The 24,858-nt window shown below is 45.4% G+C and overlaps 5 protein-coding genes across 5 annotated transcripts; 3 read left to right on the top strand and 2 right to left on the bottom strand.

Annotated features, from left to right (window-relative positions):
• Positions 1 to 5,013: 5,013 nt before the first annotated feature.
• Positions 5,014 to 5,744, top strand: LOC134934973 (histone H3). Its single transcript, XM_063930292.1, has one exon. The coding sequence runs from the start codon at positions 5,014 to 5,016 to the stop codon at positions 5,422 to 5,424; it is 411 nt and encodes a 136-aa protein (XP_063786362.1). The 3' UTR covers positions 5,425 to 5,744.
• Positions 5,745 to 6,096: 352 nt separating this feature from the next.
• LOC134934452 (histone H2A type 1-like) lies at positions 6,097 to 6,489 on the bottom strand. Its single transcript, XM_063929891.1, has one exon. The coding sequence runs from the start codon at positions 6,487 to 6,489 to the stop codon at positions 6,097 to 6,099; it is 393 nt and encodes a 130-aa protein (XP_063785961.1).
• Positions 6,490 to 9,428: 2,939 nt separating this feature from the next.
• Positions 9,429 to 9,896, top strand: LOC134934972 (histone H2B 1.1-like). Its single transcript, XM_063930291.1, has one exon. The coding sequence runs from the start codon at positions 9,467 to 9,469 to the stop codon at positions 9,845 to 9,847; it is 381 nt and encodes a 126-aa protein (XP_063786361.1). The 5' UTR covers positions 9,429 to 9,466; the 3' UTR covers positions 9,848 to 9,896.
• A 1,418-nt stretch (positions 9,897 to 11,314) lies between these two features.
• On the top strand, positions 11,315 to 11,626 carry LOC134934451 (histone H4). The gene has a single exon (XM_063929890.1). The coding sequence runs from the start codon at positions 11,315 to 11,317 to the stop codon at positions 11,624 to 11,626; it is 312 nt and encodes a 103-aa protein (XP_063785960.1).
• Positions 11,627 to 12,698: 1,072 nt separating this feature from the next.
• Positions 12,699 to 13,444, bottom strand: LOC134934971 (histone H1B-like). Its single transcript, XM_063930290.1, has one exon. The coding sequence runs from the start codon at positions 13,396 to 13,398 to the stop codon at positions 12,766 to 12,768; it is 633 nt and encodes a 210-aa protein (XP_063786360.1). The 5' UTR covers positions 13,399 to 13,444; the 3' UTR covers positions 12,699 to 12,765.
• Between the last annotated feature and the right edge of the window lie 11,414 nt (positions 13,445 to 24,858).

The following is a 24,858-nucleotide window of genomic DNA, read 5'->3' as shown; positions in this document are numbered from 1 at the left end:
CCACCTGGGTGACCCCACAGGGTAGGAGGCCGACTTCTTTAGTTTGCACAGATCTGGCAGCAGTCTACAACAGATGCCTGGGTGCAGGAAGCAGTTTCACTAGGTTCAAGAAGCATCCTCCTCGAAGGTTTTTTTGTACCAGCCCGTCTCCGGTATAGACAAAGACCAGGGCTTTGCAAGAAGCAGTTCAGTCATTGCTTCAGTCAGGAGTAGTCATTCCAGTTCCCCCTGCACAATGAGGACAGGGTTTTTACTCAAACCTGCTTTTAAATCAGAAGCCAAATGGGTCATTTCGGCCCATTCTCAATCTCAAAATGCTAAACAAATACATTTGGGTACCTCGGTTTTACATGGAGACGTTCCGTTCCATAGTCTTGGCCATGGAGCCAGGGGATTATATGGTATCCCTGGATATACAGGATGCTTACCTACATGTTCTTATAGCACTGTCTCATCAGTGTTATCTCAGGTTCGCTACCCTCCAACAGCATTTTCAGTTCCAGGCCCTACCATTTGGGTTAGCCACAGGCCCCAGAGTATTTACCAAGATTGTGGTGGTTATGGCATCTTATCTCCGCCAGCAGGGGATAATAATTTTTCATTACCTCGACAATCTTTTAATCCTGGCACAGTCCCAGGAATTGCTCCTATGTCATTTCCAGCAGACATTAACATGTCTGCAGAGGCACGGGTGGCTCATAGTTTGGGCAAAATCATCTCAAGTTCCGTCACAACGGATGACTCACTTGGGGGCTGTACTGGATTCAGATCTGCAGAGAGTATTTTTACCTCGGAACAAGATATCCAAGGTTCAGTCAAGGATTCAAAACTTGCTACACAGTAAACAGTATCCATTCATGCAACAATGCAAGTGATGGGTTTGATGGTGTCAACATTCAACATGGTGGAGTATGCACAATTCCACTCAAGGCTTCTGCAGCGTCTGATTCTTGCCAAATGGAATGGATTACATCAGACAATAAAAACACAGACTATGGTACTTTCGATAAAAGTAAGAAGGTCATTAGCCTGGTGGCTACAGACATCCCCTCTGGACAAGGGGAGACCCTTTTGGATATCAGATTGGGAAATTCTGACAACAGATGCCAGTCTCCAGGGCTGGGGAGCAGTGTCCGAAAAGTTGTGTTTCCAGGGGCGATGGGCCAAAGTAGAAAGTTGCCTGCCAATAAATGTGTTGGAACTTTGGGCCATATACATGGCACTGATTCAGGCAAAGGACATTCTTCGAGGAAAACCAGTCCAGATCCGCTCGGATAATGTGACGGCGGTAGCGTACCTCAACCATAAGGGAGGAACTTGCAGCCAAAAAGCAATGAAGGAGGTAAGTCACATACTAAAGTGTGCAGAACTTCATCATCCAGCCTTGTCCGCAGGGTTCGTTCAGTGAATCCTAAACTGGGAAGCGGACTTTCTCAATTGACACACCATTCATGCAAGCTAATGGGCTATATACCCGGAGGTCTTCCAGACTCTAGTAGACAAATGGTGGTTGCCAGAGATAGATCTCATGGCGTCCCATCTGAACAACAAAGTGCTCGCATACGGGTTAAGAACAAAGGATCCCAGAGCAATCTTTGTGGACGCCTTGTCAGTGAGATGGGTCTTTCGTCTCGCTTATGTGTTTCCTCCAATCACCCTATTACCCAGAGTGGTGCGAAAGATAAAGCAAGGAAAGGGTGCCGTGTTACTAATAGCTCCGGCTTGGCCCAAAAGGCTTTGGTATATGGATCTGTGCTGGCAGCACCACCACAGCTATTCCAATTCCTGGGTGTCACTGAGTCCGCAACGTGGCGAGCGTTGCGAGCCCAAAGTGGCTTCGTTGTGCTAGCCCCCTTGCCGGCATTCTGGTGGTCGGGATCCTGGCATCGGTATTCTTACCAAAGAGATCCCGTACCCAACCGCATCCTGCAGCCAAACAGCGAATGGCTTTTAGCATGCTGATAGGTGGATGAATGCAGCTATCCACCAGAGTGCCGACAGCCATTCACTGCATGGAAGCATGTGGAGTGATGGCACAGGATCACAATACTATTAAGACGACCTTGGTTAGGGGCTATAATTAGGAATTCTCACTGTCAGAAGTGCCAATGGATTCGCAGGAGTCTTCATTAGCTGACTGCTGGACTTGGAAGACATCGCTGGAAGCGTTGTACTCCATATGACCACACTAGATTGGCATACATTTTAGATTGGCAGACATTTTGTACGCTGATGATACTCAAATCTACCTATCCTCCCCAGATTTATCACCATCTGTATTGGCTCGTGTCACTGGATGCCTGTCTGCCATTTCATCTTGGATGTCATCTCGCCACCTCAAACTCAACATTTCCAAATCAGAATTAATTATTTTCCCACCAGCTAAGGGTAGTTACCAACCTGATATTGCCATAACTGTCGACAATGCAACTATCCACCCTACCCCACAAGCTCGCTGCCTAGGTGTCATCCTTGACTCTGAACTGTCGTTTGTTCCACACATTCAATCTGTCTCTAAATCATGTTACATGCACCTTAAAAACATATCCAAAATACGCCCTTATCTTACACAAGACACTGCAAAAACTCTGTTCCATGCACTCATCATCTCCCGCATTGATTATTGTAATAGTCTCCTTACTGGTCTTCCCAAACATAGGCTCTCACCACTTCAATCCATTTTAAATGCAGCTGCGAGGCTAATCTTCCTTGCCAGACGTTCTTTGTCTGCTGATCCGCTCTGTCAGTCCCTCCATTGGTTACCGGTATTCTACCGTGTCAAATATAAAATACTTTTACTTACATACAAGGCTATTAACCAAACTGCACCATCATACATCTCCTCACTCATCTCAAAATATATCGCTACCAGACCCCTCCGCTCTGCACAAGATCTGCGTCTCTCATCCAGATGTATTACCTGTTCCCACTCAAAATTACAGGACTTTACCCGGGCTTCACCCACTCTGTGGAATGCCCTCCCATGCACAATAAGACTCTCCACTAGTCTCCAAACCTTTAAACGTTCCCTGAAAACTCATCTCTTCAGACAAGCCTACCAAATTCCTGACCCACACACATAACCTTCAATGCTTCCCTATCCAGTTACATCCCCTCTGCACAGTCCCCATAACCTCACATTTTGTCTTCCAACATTGCTGGGTGATCATATCATATAACCCATTAAGAACCTAGCAATCTGGGGAACCATTATGTAACAGGTTGCATCTATCCTTGTGTATCAATGCCTATTTCCCTATAGATTGTAAGCTTGCGAGCAGGGCCTTCCTACCTCTATGTCTGTCTTTGCCCAGTTTTGTTCTATAACTGTTGTTCTAATTGTAAAGTGCAACGGAATATGCTGCGCTATATAAGAAACTGCTAATAAATAATAATAATAATAATAATAATAATAATAATAAATAAATAAACATTATAATGATATTAACATTTTTATCAATATTGACATGATACAAGCCCACAAAATAGTGACATACAAAATGTATTTTCCTTTGAATTCATTTTTAGATGTTTTTCAAATTGTTTTGAACATTTTACATATTTATTGTTTCAAGTTTTTGTATACTTTTTTTTATGCCATGTATTTAACAGTGATAATTAAAATTTGTATGGTACATTTAAAAAGCTTTCTTTCAATAAATTCCATTTCAATTTTATTGATAGGTATTATTTTTTATTGCTAATTCAGATCATTCCAGGTGAATATACACTGGTCTTAAATCTGTATAGTCCCCTTTAAGAGTCTTAACCTATATTAATCACCATAAATATGTTTTTATCAGATTTAACGTGAATTTTTTTTATTTTCTAGCAGTCGTGAAATGGATACACAATAATTACATGTGCATAAATAAAAACATAAAAAAGTAATAAAATAGAAAAATTAGTGTTTACTTTTATATACTTTGTGTACTGTATCTGAATTTTATTTCCACTGAGTAGCTGTAGAGCCCCCTATGCAACCCAGATATACAGTAGCCTTATAGTCTCTTCATTTAGATTCCCAGAGTCATGAGGCTCAGGTTGTGGTCTAAGTTGATACTTTTGCACAGATTGTATCCAGCAATGTTTCAATGGAATAGTTACAATTGCATAACACTGTTTATTGCTTCTCATTAGTATTAGTTTCCAGCACACGCAGGAGTTCTGACTACATTCAGGTTCTAGCTACAATATAGGGAGTAGCTTTAGAATTAACATTCATACAAAGGGGGCGACCCGGCACCGGTCTGAAAATGGTTTTTGATTACAGAAAAACCAAATTTGGACAATTTTCAAGTAAAATCTTTAATATAATGTCCAGTTTGGGTGTGCGCCCAGAGCCAGTGACATATGCATAAACAAAATTTATTTGGAAATATTAAGAATATAATTGCCCCAATTATATTCTTAATATTTCCAAATAAATTTTGTTTTATCTGCTGACTAATCAACCTAGTGTTATTCATTCTAGTTATTTAACTACCATTAATGAGTGCGCCCACACAAGAGCCTTCTTCTTTCTCCCTTTTGTTTATGTTTTTATAATCAAAGGATTATATTACACGCAGCTGTTTTGATCTAAGCTGTGTTATTTTTGCTGTTGTTGTTGAGTTCTTGTTTGTTTAACTGCCATGCCATATTATGATCCTCCCTGGAATTAGTGCGCATAGATTGTAAGGCTTATGTTCTGTACACACTATTAGCTCGGCCATTGCAGCTACTCAGCACTGTGTGTGACGATGACGTTTTCTCTTTCACTGCCGTGTGGTATATTAGAGATGGGGCCGGGGCTGAAACCGTGTAAATATCTCGCGGGCCGTTGGAGTCTTCATATGAAAAATAGGAGGAAGAGAAGTTCTTGGCGGGCTTTCACCTAAGCCAACCAGGATGAAGGGCGTATTTATCTCATCAAATCACAGAGCAGCACTGTGCATAAATAGAGTTGTTCCCGGCAGCCAGCTATTCAGTCTTCTAGGTTTTAGCTTCTTCGTGTGAGTCAGGTGATGAGCTATGGCCAGGACCAAGCAGACCGCCCGCAAGTCTACTGGAGGCAAAGCTCCTCGCAAGCAGCTGGCAACCAAAGCTGCCCGGAAGAGCGCCCCAGCTACCGGCGGCGTGAAAAAGCCTCACCGCTACCGTCCCGGGACCGTTGCCCTGCGAGAGATCCGTCGCTACCAAAAATCCACTGAGCTGCTGATCCGCAAGCTGCCCTTCCAGCGCCTGGTGCGGGAGATCGCCCAGGACTTCAAGACCGACCTGCGCTTCCAGAGCTCTGCCGTCATGGCCCTGCAAGAGGCCAGCGAGGCTTATCTGGTGGGGCTGTTCGAGGACACCAACCTGTGCGCCATCCACGCTAAGAGGGTGACCATCATGCCCAAAGACATCCAGCTGGCCCGCAGGATCCGAGGGGAGAGGGCATAGATACTCGCCACTCCTATACACGCAACAACACAAAGGCTCTTTTCAGAGCCACTCAAATCTTTCTAAACGAGCTGAATCCAAAGGAATGCTAACTATCATTATTACGTGTTTCAATAACTGATTAAAACCTAGTTATAGAGTTCCTAATAACATTCACTTATAAAATTGTTATGCTGAACAAAATAAAAAAACATCTGCAGTGAGGAGCGCACAGATTACACGGTATTGTTTTCTCATTGTACCGTGTGATAGGGTAAAGCAATTGCACACACAGCAGAGTTTACGTATGGACAAGCTCGGCTATATACGAGCAGTACTCTGCTTTCCATTCATATAAGCCAAAGGGGCCTCGTTTACAGCATGCAGTGATGGCAAAGGGAACCTTTGGACTATCATTAGACGTCGCCACAACAGAACAGAGCACCTAAAGTGTAAGGGAGCGTTTGCACATTAGCAGTTGTATGGAAGCTAAAGTGCACGTGTGTATAAATACAGAGGATTCCTGCCCCCTGTCACTGTGGAAATAAAGGCGCGACTAGCCAGCCAGCTATCGCTACAATACAAACAATGGCACTATATACAGCTCTCTAGGGAAGAGGTGGGTGGCTCTGAAAAGAGCCTTTGTTGTGTGTCAGGTACATCGGGTCTGTGGTGGAAGCTGCAAGCCTCACATTACTTGCTCTTGGCCGGTTTGTGGCTCTCGGTCTTCTTGGGCAGCAGCACGGCCTGGATGTTGGGCAGAACGCCTCCCTGGGCGATGGTCACCCCACCGAGCAGCTTGTTGAGCTCTTCGTCATTGCGCACAGCCAGCTGCAGGTGGCGGGGGATGATGCGGGTCTTCTTGTTGTCGCGGGCGGCGTTTCCGGCGAGCTCCAGAATCTCAGCGGTCAGATACTCGAGCACTGCAGCCAGATATACCGGGGCACCGGCTCCCACACGCTCCGCATAATTTCCCTTCCTCAGCAGACGGTGAACGCGACCGACTGGGAACTGGAGACCGGCCCTGGATGAGCGAGTCTTGGCCTTTGCCCGGGTCTTGCCGCCTTGTTTCCCTCTTCCGGACATGTTGCTAGGTTCACAGACACAAATGCAAAGTACCAACCGACTGAAACGCTTCCGATAGTGATGGGTAGTTCATGAATGATTAGTTCAAAATGAACTAATCTTCAAAGTGAACTAGTTCGTTCAGTTCACAGCTTTGGCAAAGATTAGTTCATCAGGAAGGAGGAGTCAGACACAGACAGAATAGAGCCAGCATTAGGCTTCTCACTGTCTCATTCACTGGATTTTCACTTCCTGAATCTGATGCTGTGAAATGAAAGTTAAAAGTACAACACAGCCCAGGAATCAGATCTAATAAAAAATAGCATCTGCACTGCCTAGCCAAAGTGTATGGGGTAAATTTACTAAGGTGGGAGATTTTTTAGAATTGGTGATGTTGCCCATAGCAACCAATCCGATTATATTTATTATCTGCTAGAAGCAGCTAGATAAATGGTAAGTAGAATTTGATTGGTTGCCATGGGCAACATCACCAGTTCTAAAAATCTCCCACCTTAGTAAATTTACCCCTATGTGTGTCTGTGAGTGAGCATGTGTGGTCATGCTGCTCACCTTTCTGTGATACAATCACTGTCCTATTAGTCCAGATGTCCAAACACTTGCTGCTACTTCTGGTACTACTGGTTCCTGTGCATATTGCTGTGCTAAATCTTCTGCTGGGTGTTGTGTAGGTGCTGCTGCAGCACTGTTTTTATTCAGCTCTCACTCAGCAGTACTCATGAGTCAGTACATCTCTGCTGCCACAGGGGTCACTGCTGTGCTCAGACATGGAGTGGACTCACTCTGTGGAGCTGAGTGAACTGCATTGTCCTGACGACTCGTGAGTCATTCTCCTTGCAAGTAGTTCAGTAGTTCAGCAAGTAGTTCAGTAGTTCAGTGATTCATTACAGTTCACTGATCAGTTCACTGACTCAATGACTCATACAGCCATACGAGTCAGTGCAGTACTTCTCAGCTACCATGTGTGGCACTGCTGTGCTCAGGCATATGCATTGTATGGAGCTGATACTGAACTGCATATAGCCATGATTAATTCACCTAGCATATTAGGTGGTCACAAGGTACACTGTCACTACCAATCAACCAAAGACAAATTCTGAGTGCTGCATGCTATCCTGTAGGGCAGGCATGTCCAAACTGCGGCCCTCCAGCTGTTGTGAAACTACATATCCCAGCATGCCCTGACACAGTTTTGCTGTCAGATGTCAGAGAATGCTAAAGCTGTGTCAGGGCATGCTGGGATATGTAGTTTCTCAACAGCTGGAGGGCTGCAGTTTGGACATGCCTGCTGTAGGGTCTGATTACTCTACACAAGACATAGGGGGATATGTATGTCTGTCTGATGAACCTTCAGTCTTGAAATAATTAAAAATATGATGGTACATATACTTAGGTAGTTCTATAGAAGTGATGTTGCCCATAGCAACCAATCAGTGTGTGTGTGTGTGAGAGTGAATACTGAATTCTCATGAGTCAGTTTACCTCAGCTGCCACAGGGGTCACTGCTGTGCTCATGGAGTCAGTGGTGGACTCTATGAAGCTGATTGAACTGCATTGTCCTGACGACTCACGAGTCACTCTCCTTGCAAGTAGTTCAGTAGTTCAGCAAGTAGTTCAGTAGTTCAGTGATTCATTACAGTTCACTGATCAGTTCACTGACTCAATGACTCATACAGCCATACGAGTCAGTGCAGTACTTCTCAGCTACCATGTGTGGCACTGCTGTGCACAGGCATATGCATTGTATGGAGCTGATGCTGAACTGCATATAGCCATGATTCATTCCTCCAGTATATTAGGTGACAAGCTACACTCCCAATCAGCTAAAGACACAGTGCTGAGTGCTGCATGCTATCCTGTAGGGCAGGCATGTCCAAACTGCGGCCCTCCAGCTGTTGAGAAACTACACATCTCAGCATGCCCTGACACAGCTTTAGCATTCTCTGACGGAAAAACTGTGTCAGGGCATGCTGGGATATGTAGTTTCACAACAGCTGGAGGGCCGCAGTTTGGACATGCCTTCTGTAGGGTATGATTACTCCACACAAGACACAGGGGGATATGTACTATGAACCTTCAAGTGACATAAAGTTGAGCAGTTGTCCCTAGCAACCAATCAGCTTCTGTCACTTTATATACTGTTGAACATAAATGACAGAAGCTGATGGGTTGCTTTACAACATCTCCACTTTATCTCTCTAAGGTCTGTTACATTGGGGCAAAGGGACTTTTTCTTTTCTTTTAATTACTGTATTTTAAAAGCAGAAAAAAATAAAAGTGACTTATGACATTACTCTGGATTTGGGTCTTTCACATGCATATTATGAAGTAAAAAGGAGTACCAACAATGGGATCAATATTGCAGAGATACATATGTCACTATAAGGTTGCTATATAACTTATTGCTTTTCTTAAAAATAAAAAATCTGACATATTACACACATCTGATCATTTGAAAAAGATTATAACTCCTATAATGAGCTAGTATTAGAAATGCCTACTCTATGTGTAATAGTCTAGACTAGTTCTAAATCTAATCACTCCTTTCAGTCTGAGTCAGTGAGTGAAATGATGAACTAAATGAACTAGATGAACTAATCTTCTGAACTAATCTTTTCAGTGAACTAGATCATAATGAACTAATCACCGAACTGAACTAGATTTCCCATCACTAGCTTCCGAAATATGCTTTTAAACCCGCCCTCCTCCCTTATATTCACTCAGAAAGGATCCGCTGCTTGCTCTGTGATTGGTCTGCGCACCAAGGAATCAATGCCGTTCAAGTTCGAGCACAGACCAATCAGCAAATGGAGGGTGGTGTTTCGATGCCAACAACGTCACACAATTCTTCTACCCAATAGTGTTTGGCAACAGTGGCGAAGCCTCGTTTGCATAAGCTGACTATAAATAAAGCAGCTCCAGGCAGTGTAAGAGATAGACTTTCTCTGCTTTGTTTCGTGGAAAGACTTGTGTATCTGTAATGCCTGATCCAGCCAAGTCCGCTCCGGCGCCCAAGAAGGGCTCTAAAAAAGCCGTGACCAAGACCCAGAAGAAAGATGGAAAGAAGCGTAGGAAGAGCCGGAAGGAGAGTTACGCCATCTACGTGTACAAGGTGCTGAAGCAGGTGCACCCTGACACCGGCATCTCCTCCAAGGCTATGGGCATCATGAACTCCTTTGTCAATGACATCTTTGAGCGCATTGCGGGGGAAGCTTCCCGCCTGGCTCACTACAACAAGCGCTCCACCATCACCTCCCGGGAGATCCAGACCGCCGTACGCCTGCTGCTGCCGGGAGAGTTGGCCAAGCACGCCGTGTCCGAGGGCACCAAGGCCGTCACCAAATACACCAGCGCCAAGTAATCTCCCCTTCCTCTCCCACACGAACACAAAGGCTCTTTTAAGAGCCGCCCACCTCCTCGCTAATCGGGCTGTAACTGTTATTGTTTGCACTGTGTCCTGTCTCCCTGTATTTGACTGAATCACAGTAATCTAGGCTGTGTTGTAGTTTCTTCATTCCTTATACATGTGCATCTTGTTAGTCGGATGCTGGGGAACTCCCCTCTGGTGTGCGAGCTAGTACAGACCCCCCTGTTGATGATTACTGCGTGCAAAGCGGCATTCTCTCCGCTCTCATGTACTGTAAAACACGTTCCAGATGTAGATCAAGTTTCTACAGAACTCGTTAAAGCTACAGATGCCAGGGCTTCTAAAAAGCCAGAGAGCAGCAGAAACACTGCCCGTGTAGTTGCTGTGTGACTAGAACATTTTCTGTCTGGCTCAAGTGATACAAACTGGATTGTTACATTGTTAATATCGACGAGGCTGAATATCGCTACTATCTCAGGCAGGATGACTTATTAAGCAACTTATTCTTGATAAACAGGTGGTTAAAAGTCAGTCTTCAAGATGACCTGTGTTACTATGATATCGTTGCAAAAGTAACAACGGGATGCAAACTGCGGTGCCCCTGCTTGTACCTAGTCCATTATGACATCACACAGCAGGGTTCCCGTTTAGGCGCACACGTACCAGTTATGCTCGTTGCTATAAAAACAGCTTCAATGTTTATTTGAGGAGTAGTAGTGATCCGGGTCGCAATGTGGCTGAGCGCTAAGGTACGGTTCAGCTGACCCAATTGACATACTATTATTATTTACACCTAATATACAATATTATGAGACGGCGAGAGAACATAGCTGATACGCTGGCGCTCGCTAATTAGAGATCGAAGCGAACCGAGCCTGGGTGCCAGGAATACTTTTAGCGAGGGACACATCAGAAGCAGCATGCCATTGGGGGAGTGTTCCCCTACCAGGATTTGAATTGTCCACTCCGGTTAACTTGTTTTGACCCGCCGAATTTAGCTCGGCTCTCATTGGGCCAGTCCGATGAATCGCCCTCCTAGCCCAAGGCGCTTTTGTGGGTCCGACGTAATAGCGATAAACACTATATATGTATTTGGAAAATATATTATTTATCATTTCAGGGAGAATTAAATGTCACTACTTTTCGTTAATTGACTATAGGTGTAAAACCTTCTTTAACTATTTTGCCCATACTAATTTTACTCTAGAAATGTGGGATCAAATGGATCCAATTATTTTTTTTAGCATTTATATAAGATATGTGTTCACGGAAATGAATAGAGATGACGAATAGAAAGCTGCCACTGTGTTGCGGTGTGCTAAGTCAGAAAAGGCGGACTACCCAGGTCTCCTCCGCTCCGAGTTCTAAGTCCCCCATCAGGTCCGCTCTTCCTCTTCATAAAGGGCAGCTGTGAGGCGATCAGTTCATTCTTACTGTCTGCAACTCGCAAGCTGTTTGAAGATGTCAGGAAGAGGCAAAGGTGGTAAGGGACTCGGGAAAGGAGGCGCTAAGCGCCACAGGAAGGTGCTGCGGGACAACATTCAGGGCATCACGAAACCTGCAATTCGCCGTCTCGCTCGCAGAGGTGGCGTGAAGCGCATTTCTGGCCTCATCTACGAGGAGACCCGTGGGGTGCTGAAGGTCTTTCTAGAGAATGTGATCCGGGACGCCGTCACTTATACCGAGCACGCCAAGAGGAAGACTGTCACAGCTATGGATGTGGTCTATGCTCTCAAGCGCCAGGGCCGCACTCTGTATGGTTTTGGAGGTTAAGATCTGGCTCCTCTCTTCGGATGATCTCCTTTCCCGAAACGCACTATAACAAAAGGCCCTTTTAAGGGCCACCTACAGTACTCCTGAAATGAGCTTTATGAACATGCTGCTTTTCAAGGGAAGCGTATTGTCAAAGTCAGATCCACAATTTTAACGATAGAAATACACTTCTTTCCCATCTACAACGTCTCGCTGGATATTCAAATATTAGACACCAGAAGTTGCTATTTACAATGCATAGACCATATAGATCTAGAATTCTAGTCATGCTCATGCTGGAATGGAAAAAGGCAGCAGCATAAATGTCCATTTGGATGATGCCTCCGTTTGTCTAGGTGGAATCGATTCGATATTGTTTTATGAAAAATGGTGAATGATGTAGGTGTAATATACTGTACATATCCTGCGCAGGAGGTGCTGTAGCGGGGTACTCTTGAAAAGATGTTTAGAGTTAAAACGTAACTTGTATTATGACGATGACATGCTGACAGAATACATGTCCTAAAATTCAAGCATAGTGTATAAAGGCACAGCTGTGAATGTTTCTCCAAGTGTAGTCTATATATAATCCTGTTGCTGGCCAGTTACAACGACCTCTTGAACAATTAATAAGTAGGGAAGCTTACTTGCTAACGACTCTGATACAGGGGATAGAAACTGCACAGATCTATTTGTCTCTACTGGAGGTTCTCTTTCTGGTATAGCAATCTCCCTGTTATTGTGTAGCTAGTGTTCTCAGAAAGTGCAAAACAAACATTAAAATGATACTTGCTTTTCAGCAGCTACCCTGCAGACTGTTCACCACAGGGAATGGTGAATGCTCGAGTACACAGGAAGGAAGCATGCCGCTATTGTGAGCGGCCTGAGGTAGGAAGCAGGACATCCAGGTATTATTTCCCGATCAGTCTTGCTACAGTAGCGCTAATAAATAACCCTGCGTTACCTATTAATAAGCAACCAAAAATCCCACGGAGACACTGCTGAACTGTAACTTAATGTAGTGACTCAATATCTGTACACAGGGTGCCCCCAACTGGTCACGCCGTGCGCCTACAGCTCTGCCGAGACAGGGTGGGTGGCTCTGAAAAGAGCCTTTGGGGGGATAACAAGGAAGCGAGGCTGCTACGGCGGCTCTTCCATCACTTCTTGGCCGCAGCTTTCTTGGGCTTAGCTACCTTCTTGGCCGGGCTTTTGGCGGCTTTGGGCTTCGCTGCCTTCTTGGCCGGACTCTTGGCTGCTTTGGGCTTCGCCGCCTTCTTAGGCTTCACGGCTTTAGGCTTCTTTGGGCTTTTGGCAGCAGCCGCTTTTGTGGGTTTTTTCACCTTCTTGGGGCTCTTGGCTGCACTCGGAGCTCTCTTGGGCTTCTTCGGGGACTTGGCCACTTTCTTTGCCGCTGGTTTCTTGGGCTTCAGGGCGGCCTTCTTGCTCTCCAGCTGCTTCTTATTGAGCTTGAAGGAGCCGGAAGCGCCGGTGCCTTTGACCTGGGTGAGAGTTCCTTTGGTCACCAATCCTTTCACCCCCACTTTGATGCGACTGTTGTTCTTCTCCACATCGTAGCCTCCGGCAGCCAGAGCCTTCTTCAGGGCGGCAAGAGAAACTCCACTGCGCTCCTTAGAGGCGGCCACGGCCCTTAGGATCAGCTCGGAGACGCTGGGACCTGAAGACTTGCCGCTCTTCTTGGCTCCTCCTGCGGCTTTCTTCGGCTGTCTCTTCTTTTTGGCTGCGCCCTCTGATGGCGGGACAGCGGCGACGGCTGGTGCAGTTTCTGCCATGTTAGCGCAAAATACAGCAACGTCCTAACGACAAGTCACTAAGCTAAACAAAACGACGAAGTTTCTTATATACGACGCCGGCTGTGCTGTGATTGGATGCTGAGAGGGTTGCGTTCTGTGCTCCTATTGGCCGAATGAGCAGCCGTGTAAAATCTTCCAAGTCTGAGAGTTAGGAAGAATCTGCTCTCCCCTTGTGTTTCCCTAGCGCAGAAAAAGAGTCTTTATAGGGCACGAGAGGACCAGCGACCTGGCTCTCTGCACCACACCCGTACTACAAGGACTCCCCTAACCCTCTATGGTCATTGCTGGCTTAGACGCTGCAAATGGAGTGAGGAACAGCCGCTGGCAGCTCACCCACACCAGGCTCGATCTGCCCGGCATGTAACACATCTCTACTTTTCTACGAGGCAAAAAGGTCCCATCGGGGCACTATTCTCACTTACTGGCATTACAGATAATGAAGGTGCTCTAGGGCACAATCTGTGCAGAGGAGGGTGCATTTTAAAACACATAAAAGTGATGTGTGGGCTCCTGTACTCCCGGGTGAGTAGCACAGGCAGGTTGCCTTACAGAGGGATTTGCACTCTTGCCTAGGAAGAATATGTAGGAGAGCCAAGTACAGGTTAATGATGGCTGGAATTCTCCTCGTAGTGAAGAATGCAGATGGTATTTGACCCAAATGTTCATATAACGATCCAAGTAGCTATCCATTTCTGTATATGTATGCAGGATAGCTGTGCCTGTAAGAGAGCTCTGGTGACATGGTCCCAATACTTTGAGACTGCTATGAGACAAAACTCGGTTGGTGTGTCAGGGGGGGGAGTCAGTGGCATTTCCCATTAGACAAGTGAGTATGTTTTGCCGGTGGACGGGATGCCGGCTGTCAGTATACCGACAGCGGCATCCCGGGCATTAGAATCCAGATAGACTCCCATGAATCCTCCTAACCCTAACCTTTCCCCTACCCTAACCCTCCCTTGTGGGTGACTAACCCTAACCCTTCCCGCTTTGTGGCTAACCCTAACCCTCCCTTTCCCGCTGCCTAAGCCTAACCCTTCCCGCTTGATGCCTGACCCTAACCTCCCCTTCTAAGTGCCTCAACCTAACCCTGTCTCCCCGGTCCCTAATCCTAACTTTCCTGCCTAAACCGAACACCCCCCCCCCCCCCCCCCCCCTTCTTCGCGTCCCACTGTGAGGACGGTCGGGATGCTGGTGCTGGCTGTCGTAAATGTGATGCTGGCACCCCGAACTATGTCGGTATGTAGACATCGGCATTGCATCCTCCTTCAGTATCCCAGCATTGTTATATTGACCACCAGGATCCCATCAATCGGGAAGCTACCTGCTTCCCATTAAGGCCCGTGCCTAGGGGCGCACTTGGATGTTTGTGTTGGTACTGTCAGCCTAAAATGTGTCAGTAACTGCAAAATATATCCAGTCTACTGCATACTTGCCTCTGGTCAGGACAATAATAAATAGCAGTTTATGGAAGAATGGGAGCAAATAGGAGTAGAATAGGGGGAGATGGGAGAAACAGGAGGAGGAATAGGGGGAGATGGGAGTTGAGTGGGGGGGGGGTGGCTAGGAGGGGACAAGAGGATTCGTGAGAGATTGAAAGGTGTGGTGTAAAAAAGACCAAAAGCCCTGCATAATATCTAGCAAGATGGCAGATGATATGCCCAAAATATTAGTGTTTATTTGAAGAGTTATCCCGCCTAGGATATCTAGTCAGAGTGTTGACAGTAACCATGTTGATATTTACAAAGTTCAACATATTTGGCTAGATGCATCATCGCTTGGAAAGTGATAAAATGGAGAGTGAAAAAGTACCAGCCAATCAGCTCCTAACTGCCATTTTTCAAACACATCCTGTAACATGGAAGTTAGGAGCTGATTGGCTGGTACTTTTTCACTCTCCATTTTATCACTTTCCAAGCGATGATGCATCTGGGCCATTGTCAAGTACCATGTCCACATCCTCAACATGTTGACATGTTCACAATGCCGACACATGAAATATCACCATGTTAAATGCAATGTTCTGAGGATGTCGACAGTTAGGGTTAAGCACTCTCGGAAAGGTTAGGCTGTGTAGCGGGATGGGGTTGTTTAAGGATAGAGGTTAGGATTAGGAATAGGGGGTAGAATACTCACAGATACACCGCGGCAGGGACAACGCCACCGAAACTGCTCCTTAAGTGACTGCTGGAGCTGCAACCACCAACAGGAGACGTTAAGACATTACTAGATCACCAGGGATGGTTTGTCGCCAGTTCTTCATGTCAACATGTCCTCCTTGTTGACATATTGCATTTTGACATGACAATTGTCGATCAATCTGACCACAATCCAATTCTTTTAGGAGGAGTCCACCACCGTGCCAGACATATAATTCAAAATGCTGCTATTGTTATTCTAGCCATTGAACCCTACAAGTGACGGTATTCTAACTCCAAACACGTTCAGAAGACTTGATTACCCACTCTAATTTCTAGGCATGAAAGGGTCATTTAATTTCCACATTTATGACCATTAGCGCTACCTTGCTTTTTTGTGTATTTACCGGTTGGGTCTGACCAACCCTTTGTTGTTTAGCAGCTGTGGTGAACCCCCTCATCCAGCGCCAGTTAACCACTTAGGTGGTATTCCTTTTGATTACCCACTCTAATTTCTAGGCATGAAAGGGTCATTTAATTTCCACATAACGAATGTATTCATGCTGCCTGTACTGTGAACTATACTAGGGGTGGATTAACAGAGGAGGAGAGCCGTGTGCAGACTGTGTGTGGAACCCGTCCTATCTATGGCACCGTAAACTCTGATGTTATGCCAGAGTCTACAGTGCATGCACAGATCTCCGGAAATGCTGCACCCGTCATGTACCGATGTTTAAACATTACTCCACAGGTTCATCAGCCATTTTCCCAGTGACTTTTCCCCCGCAGCTGCATTGTTGACTCGGGACTCCGGAGAGGTACGTATTTGAACCTGGGTGCAATGTGTGTGATGTAGGACCATGGACCCATAGGACTGTTTGCACTGTATACACTGTACCCATCATAGAAATGGCAGTGAGCCATACCCACATTGTGGCATGTGCACTGTCCCCTCTGCCCTCAAGCATGCCCTTGTCTCCCCTATTCTTAAAAATCCTTCCCTCGATCCTAACACTCTATCCAACTACCAACCTATCTCTCATCTACCTTTTGACTTTAAACTCCTTGAGCATATTTTCTACAACCGCCTAACTGCCTTTACGTAACATTTGCAATCACCTTCTTGCTGCCAAATCCAAGGGCCACTACTGTATGCTTATTCTCTTTGAACTCTCTGCTGCTTTTGACAATGTGGACCAGCCTCCACCCCCTACAAATCTTTTACTCCCTCAGTCTGCGTGATACTGACCTCAAAATAGATACGGGAGGCCGTCATTCGGGATGACGGCGGTCAGAAGACTATCAGTGGCATCCTGATGCTGAGAATCCCGACAGGGGAGCAGTAAGTATAATAACCCTCTTCCCCTACCACCTAACCCTCCCCACCTGCAGCCTAACCCTCCACCTTAGTGCCTAAACACAACCCTCCCTTCCCGCAGCCTAACCCTAACCCTCCACAGCCGTAGCCTAACCTTAATACCCCTTCATAGTGCCTAACTCTAATACTCCCTCCCCAAGCTTAACCCTAACCCTCTCCTCCCACCGAGTAACTATAACCCTCTCACTAGTGCCTAACCCTAACCTTCCCTCCTGCAGTCTAACCCTAACCCTCCCCTTCATACTTACATTTGCAATTGTGACCATAGGGATACTGAGTAACGTCAGGATACCGATGCTGGTCTTCTGAGCATCAGCATCCTGATTGTTGGGATCCAACTACATTATTAATAATAATAATAATAATAATAATAATAATAATAATAATGATATCCCCTAGAATTACAAGCATTTAATAGAGAGAGAACGTTTGAGAAGGTGTTTGTGTGTCCTGGTGTGGTGGGGGGGAGGACACTGACACATAGAAACATGCTGACACACTGACGTTGACACAGACAGATGCTCACACACAAACACACTTACACAGATACTGACTATTTCACCTTCTCATGATGTGTGTCCCTTGATTCCCCATATGCAGCCATGGGAGAGGAGGCCACAGTGCAAGCCACAGCCACCGAGTGGGAGTGGTGGGTACAGTGTAAGCCACTGCCGCCGGGTGAAACGGGGACAGAGTGGCATTCTATCTGCCCCTGCACACAGCAAAACTGCAAGAGATAGGAGAGACCAGAGAATCACTGCTAGAGATGAAGGAGAGCCGAAGAGTCACTGCAAGAGATAGAGGAGACAGGCTGTAGTGTGGCCGTGAGGAGCAAAATGATCCCTCATGCTGCTGCTGGCTGCTACTAAATGCCCATCTCTGCTAACTGAATCTTAACAGCTCTTTAAACTGCACTTTTAACACCCCACTCCTCCACCCCCACACACACACTCTCTCTGGCTGTGCTGCGCATTGTTTGTAGAGGAGCTGTGTGACCTGCCCTAGCCTGGAAGAGGGCTGCATGGAGGAATCAGGAATAACTTCCCTGCAGCTCTACTAGGAAACCAAACCCTGACCTCCTATCATAGCACATACTCGTCTTATACAGTGTGCAGGGAGAGGACGCATTGCAAAGTTAGACACACTCACGGGTGATCAGAGCCACCGCCGGCCATAACCTACATATGCTTCCAGTTGCGATTCCAGTTCCTACAGGCTGCTGGTGATCAAGGGATATATTGCTCCAGGGCGCCCCATGCTAGTACACTGTTTGCCAGGCCCTGGATACCTGGCCCCTTGGTGCGCTCGCTGCCCATGGTCATTTGCCTTGAGGGCAGCAGCCAGCAGACTCTCTTCACTGCGCGGCTCCGGCATGAATGAGTTTCTGCGCATGCGAAGAAGCTCTGATCGCCGCAGCCATGGATATAGGAGATGGCCAAAGTGAAGGGGGAACACGGTGACTGAAGATAACAGTTTTTTGAGTGATCTTTCTAACCAGTGTCTTATACGTATGTTAGAAAGAGTTGCTCCAACAACTCTCCGCCGGGTCACGACTATGCTTACCCACAAGTACAGTGCTGTTTCGGTGGGCGTCTGTGTCTAGCATGTCCAGCAGACGTTAACAGGCTGTGGCCGGAGCACGGGAAGAAGGTCAGGCATCGGTTCCGCTTAGCTAGATGGAATACAGACACAGTGCACTGTTTTGGGAGGAGACTACCAAACAGTAGCTGAGGCGGCTGCCACCGCGGGTGCACCAGTGCTAGGCCTTAATGATCATAGGCTCCAGGAATAGCATGAGGCCGCGATCCCTAGGGTTGATGTCAGCAGGGGGAGTCAGACGCTCTCCTGGTCGCCCATCCCCCTGGTTCATGACCAGTTTCCCCCGAGTCTCCCGCCTAGAACTGTTTCCTCGCTTCCTTCCCGGTTGCTGTGCACGAGGGGACCCGGTCGCAGCATAGGCGGCTGTGTGACCGGTGCATCTGTGTTCACTGAAGTGTCTGTGTTCACTATAGGTTCATGGAGCGGCAGTGTACACTAGTAGCATTTGGATCCACTTAGCCTTCGCTAACGTATTGATCGATCCTGGAAGCGAGCTGATACTCCCTGTAGCCCACTCTAATGAGTACGGGTTATACAGCACTAAATCTCTATCTACCTTTTGAGTATGAATAGTTAGATAAGTGCCTATTGCATATGAGTCTTTATACATTTACTGTTGTTTAATTCGCATTGTGTCTGAATACGTCAGATCCATTTAAACATGATCAGTAATATGTTCTCTTACATACTGTACTTAAAAATGTGTTTGTAGTTAATGATGTGCTCATATTGCTAATTATACTAATGTATAACATGTGACTGACTGCTAGTGTGATAGCTGACTTTACTATATGTCTGTCAGTTTGTTTTTCTGATCCTCAATGCTGGTGCATGGGTAGGGTCAGATTGTATGTCACTTTAGAAAGTTTAAAATGATTACAGTAACAAATTGTGTAGTACACTGTGAAAGTGCTGATTATTTATCATGTCTAAGAGTGGCAAGGGTGAGGAAGGTACACTCACAGCAACACCAACACTCATATCATGTTTGTCTTGCAAAACTCTATTATCTTCTCAGGATCTGGTTCAGGATGGTTTGTGTGCAAATTGTTTTAGTTTTCAGCAAAATACAAGGCAGATCCAGGTACAACGTCAGGTACAGATAGATCCACCTTGGGCTATGTTTGCACAGACCTTATCCAGTATAGCTGAACGGATAATTCCTACAGCTTCTGTACCAGGAATAGGTTACACTATTAACCCTTACATGCAGCTCCCTACCTAAGGTATAGCACTTCCACCAGCAGCTTCTCAAAAGGAACAAGCTGATAAACCGATGGTAAGTAAATCTTCACCATTTACAGGCTACACATGAGGCAGAGGAGGATTCATTGGAGGATGAAAGCTCAATTAATTCTACTTCGGCATACGAAGAGGAAGAAGAAGGTCTCAGCTCAGAGGATATAGCTGAGTTAATGAAAGCAATGTAAGGCATTCTATTCTTAGAGGATTCAGCAGAGCCTGTGTTAAAAACCAAGGCACCTGTGTTTAAACATCCCAAAACAGTTTAAACCGAGTTTCCAAGGTCAGATCAGCTGACGGAAATCATGGAAGAGGCTTGGGCTACACCCATTAAGAAATTTAGAATTCCTAAAAAATGGGATTCCAATTATCCTCTTCCAGCTGGGGATTGTTTAAAAAGGGAGGTGGCTCCTATAGTAGCATGTGATTGGATTAGTGCAAAAATCTATATTATCTTTGCCTTCAACATCATTAAATGATGTCACAGATAGGAGAATGGATGGGTTTCTAAAAACCATATTTTCCCTGTCTGGGTCAGTCATAAGGCCAGCCATATCTTCAGCTTGGATGGCAAAGGCAGTGGCTGCCTGGGCTGACACATTAGAGGGGGATTTTTCTGTAGCTTCTAGAGAGCAAAAATCCCATATAACTCATATAAAACAGGCTGCAATATTCTTGGAAGAAGCAGCTTTAGATATGGGTACTATTGCCTCCAGGGCATCAGCTTCAACAATCGCTGCTCGCAGAGCAGTCTGGTTACGTACGTGGATAGCTGATTCAGAACCTAAGAAGGTTTTGGAATATTTGCTTTTTTCTGGAAATATTCTTTTTGGTAAAGAGTTGACAGATATTCTGGAGTCAGAAGCAGACTCCATAAAGGTCAAGTCTCCTTCCACATACAACTTCAAACCTAAATTTCCGGCTTTTCGGCCCTTTTGGTCTCAAGGAAAAGCTAGGGGGAAAAGAGATCACAAGCAGCCCCAATACAACAAGTCTGGTAACTCAAAATAGCTTTGGGCTAACAGAGGGCCGCCTACCAAATCAAAAGACAAGCCATCAACCTGATGGTGCGGGCCTCCACCTGGGTGACCCCACAGGGTAGGAGGCCGACTTCTTTAGTTTGCACAGATCTGGCAGCAGTCTACAACAGATGCCTGGGTGCAGGAAGCAGTTTCACTAGGTTCAAGAAGCATCCTCCTCGAAGGTTTTTTTGTACCAGCCCGTCTCGGGTATAGACAAAGACCAGGGCTTTGCAAGAAGCAGTTCAGTCATTGCTTCAGTCAGGAGTAGTCATTCCAGTTCCCCCTGCACAATGAGGACAGGGTTTTTACTCAAACCTGCTTTTAAATCAGAAGCCAAATGGGTCATTTCGGCCCATTCTCAATCTCAAAATGCTAAACAAATACATTTGGGTACCTCGGTTTTACATGGAGACGTTCCGTTCCATAGTCTTGGCCATGGAGCCAGGGGATTATATGGTATCCCTGGATATACAGGATGCTTACCTACATGTTCTTATAGCACTGTCTCATCAGTGTTATCTCAGGTTCGCTACCCTCCAACAGCATTTTCAGTTCCAGGCCCTACCATTTGGGTTAGCCACAGGCCCCAGAGTATTTACCAAGATTGTGGTGGTTATGGCATCTTATCTCCGCCAGCAGGGGATAATAATTTTTCATTACCTCGACAATCTTTTAATCCTGGCACAGTCCCAGGAATTGCTCCTATGTCATTTCCAGCAGACATTAACATGTCTGCAGAGGCACGGGTGGCTCATAGTTTGGGCAAAATCATCTCAAGTTCCGTCACAACGGATGACTCACTTGGGGGCTGTACTGGATTCAGATCTGCAGAGAGTATTTTTACCTCGGAACAAGATATCCAAGGTTCAGTCAAGGATTCAAAACTTGCTACACAGTAAACAGTATCCATTCATGCAACAATGCAAGTGATGGGTTTGATGGTGTCAACATTCGACATGGTGGAGTATGCACAATTCCACTCAAGGCTTCTGCAGCGTCTGATTCTTGCCAAATGGAATGGATTACATCAGACAATAAAAACACAGACTATGGTACTTTCGATAAAAGTAAGAAGGTCATTAGCCTGGTGGCTACAGACATCCCCTCTGGACAAGGGGAGACCCTTTTGGATATCAGATTGGGAAATTCTGACAACAGATGCCAGTCTCCAGGCCTGGGGAGCAGTGTCCGAAAAGTTGTGTTTCCAGGGGCGATGGGCCAAAGTAGAAAGTTGCCTGCCAATAAATGTGTTGGAACTTTGGGCCATATACATGGCACTGATTCAGGCAAAGGACATTCTTCGAGGAAAACCAGTCCAGATCCGCTCGGATAATGTGACGGCGGTAGCGTACCTCAACCATAAGGGAGGAACTTGCAGCCAAAAAGCAATGAAGGAGGTAAGTCACATACTAAAGTGTGCAGAACTTCATCATCCAGCCTTGTCCGCAGGGTTCGTTCAGTGAATCCTAAACTGGGAAGCTGACTTTCTCAATTGACACACCATTCATGCAAGCTAATGGGCTATATACCCGGAGGTCTTCCAGACTCTAGTAGACAAATGGTGGTTGCCAGAGATAGATCTCATGGCGTCCCATCTGAACAACAAAGTGCTCGCATACGGGTTAAGAACAAAGGATCCCAGAGCAATCTTTGTGGACGCCTTGTCAGTGAGATGGGTCTTTCGTCTGGCTTATGTGTTTCCTCCAATCACCCTATTACCCAGAGTGGTGCGAAAGATAAAGCAAGGAAAGGGTGCCGTGTTACTAATAGCTCCGGCTTGGCCCAAAAGGCTTTGGTATATGGATCTGTGCTGGCAGCACCACCACAGCTATTCCAATTCCTGGGTGTCACTGAGTCCGCAACGTGGCGAGCGTTGCGAGCCCAAAGTGGCTTCGTTGTGCTAGCCCCCTTGCCGGCATTCTGGCGGTCGGGATCCTGGCATCGGTATTCTTACCAAAGAGATCCCGTACCAAACCGCATCCTGCAGCCAAACAGCGAATGGCTTTTAGCATGCTGATAGGTGGATGAATGCAGCTATCCACCAGAGTGCCGACAGCCATTCACTGCATGGAAGCATGTGGAGTGATGGCACAGGATCACAATACTATTAAGACGACCTTGGTTAGGGGCTATAATTAGGAATTCTCACTGTCAGAAGTGCCAATGGATTCGCAGGAGTCTTCATTAGCTGACTGCTGGACTTGGAAGACATCGCTGGAAGCGTTGTACTCCATATGACCACACTAGATTGGCATACATTTTAGATTGGCAGACATTTTGTACGCTGATGATACTCAAATCTACCTATCCTCCCCAGATTTATCACCATCTGTATTGGCTCGTGTCACTGGATGCCTGTCTGCCATTTCATCTTGGATGTCATCTCGCCACCTCAAACTCAACATTTCCAAATCAGAATTAATTATTTTCCCACCAGCTAAGGGTAGTTACCAACCTGATATTGCCATAACTGTCGACAATGCAACTATCCACCCTACCCCACAAGCTCGCTGCCTAGGTGTCATCCTTGACTCTGAACTGTCGTTTGTTCCACACATTCAATCTGTCTCTAAATCATGTTACATGCACCTTAAAAACATATCCAAAATACGCCCTTATCTTACACAAGACACTGCAAAAACTCTGTTCCATGCACTCATCATCTCCCGCATTGATTATTGTAATATTCTCCTTACTGGTCTTCCCAAACATAGGCTCTCACCACTTCAATCCATTTTAAATGCACCTGCGAGGCTAATCTTCCTTGCCAGACGTTCTTTGTCTGCTGATCCGCTCTGTCAGTCCCTCCATTGGTTACCGGTATTCTACCGTGTCAAATATAAAATACTTTTACTTACATACAAGGCTATTAACCAAACTGCACCATCATACATCTCCTCACTCATCTCAAAATATATCGCTACCAGACCCCTCCGCTCTGCACAAGATCTGCGTCTCTCATCCAGATGTATTACCTGTTCCCACTCAAAATTACAGGACTTTACCCGGGCTTCACCCACTCTGTGGAATGCCCTCCCATGCACAATAAGACTCTCCACTAGTCTCCAAACCTTTAAACGTTCCCTGAAAACTCATCTCTTCAGACAAGCCTACCAAATTCCTGACCCACACACATAACCTTCAATGCTTCCCTATCCAGTTACATCCCCTCTGCACAGTCCCCATAACCTCACATTTTGTCTTCCAACATTGCTGGGTGATCATATCATATAACCCATTAAGAACCTAGCAATCTGGGGAACCATTATGTAACAGGTTGCATCTATCCTTGTGTATCAATGCCTATTTCCCTATAGATTGTAAGCTTGCGAGCAGGGCCTTCCTACCTCTATGTCTGTCTTTGCCCAGTTTTGTTCTATAACTGTTGTTCTAATTGTAAAGTGCAACGGAATATGCTGCGCTATATAAGAAACTGCTAATAAATAATAATAATAATAATAATAATAATAATAAATAAATAAACATTATAATGATATTAACATTTTTATCAATATTGACATGATACAAGCCCACAAAATAGTGACATACAAAATGTATTTTCCTTTGAATTCATTTTTAAGATGTTTTTCAAATTGTTTTGAACATTTTACATATTTATTGTTTCAAGTTTTTGTATACTTTTTTTTATGCCATGTATTTAACAGTGATAATTAAAATTTGTATGGTACATTTAAAAAGCGTTCTTTCAATAAATTCCATTTCAATTTTATTGATAGGTATTATTTTTTATTGCTAATTCAGATAATTCCAGGTGAATATACACTGGTCTTAAATCTGTATAGTCCCCTTTAAGAGTCTTAACCTATATTAATCACCATAAATATGTTTTTATCAGATTTAACGTGAATTTTTTTTCTTTTCTAGCAGTCGTGAAATGGATACACAATAATTACATGTGCATAAATAAAAACATAAAAAAGTAATAAAATAGAAAAATTAGCGTTTACTTTTATATACTTTGTGTACTGTATCTGAATTTTATTTCCACTGAGTAGCTGTAGAGCCCCCTATGCAACCCAGATATACAGTAGCCTTATAGTCT

Source organism: Pseudophryne corroboree, chromosome 6 (assembly GCF_028390025.1).
Source record: "Pseudophryne corroboree isolate aPseCor3 chromosome 6, aPseCor3.hap2, whole genome shotgun sequence".
In the NCBI taxonomy this organism is placed as follows: domain Eukaryota; kingdom Metazoa; phylum Chordata; class Amphibia; order Anura; family Myobatrachidae; genus Pseudophryne; species Pseudophryne corroboree.
This window is presented reverse-complemented; position numbering and strand designations above follow the sequence as displayed.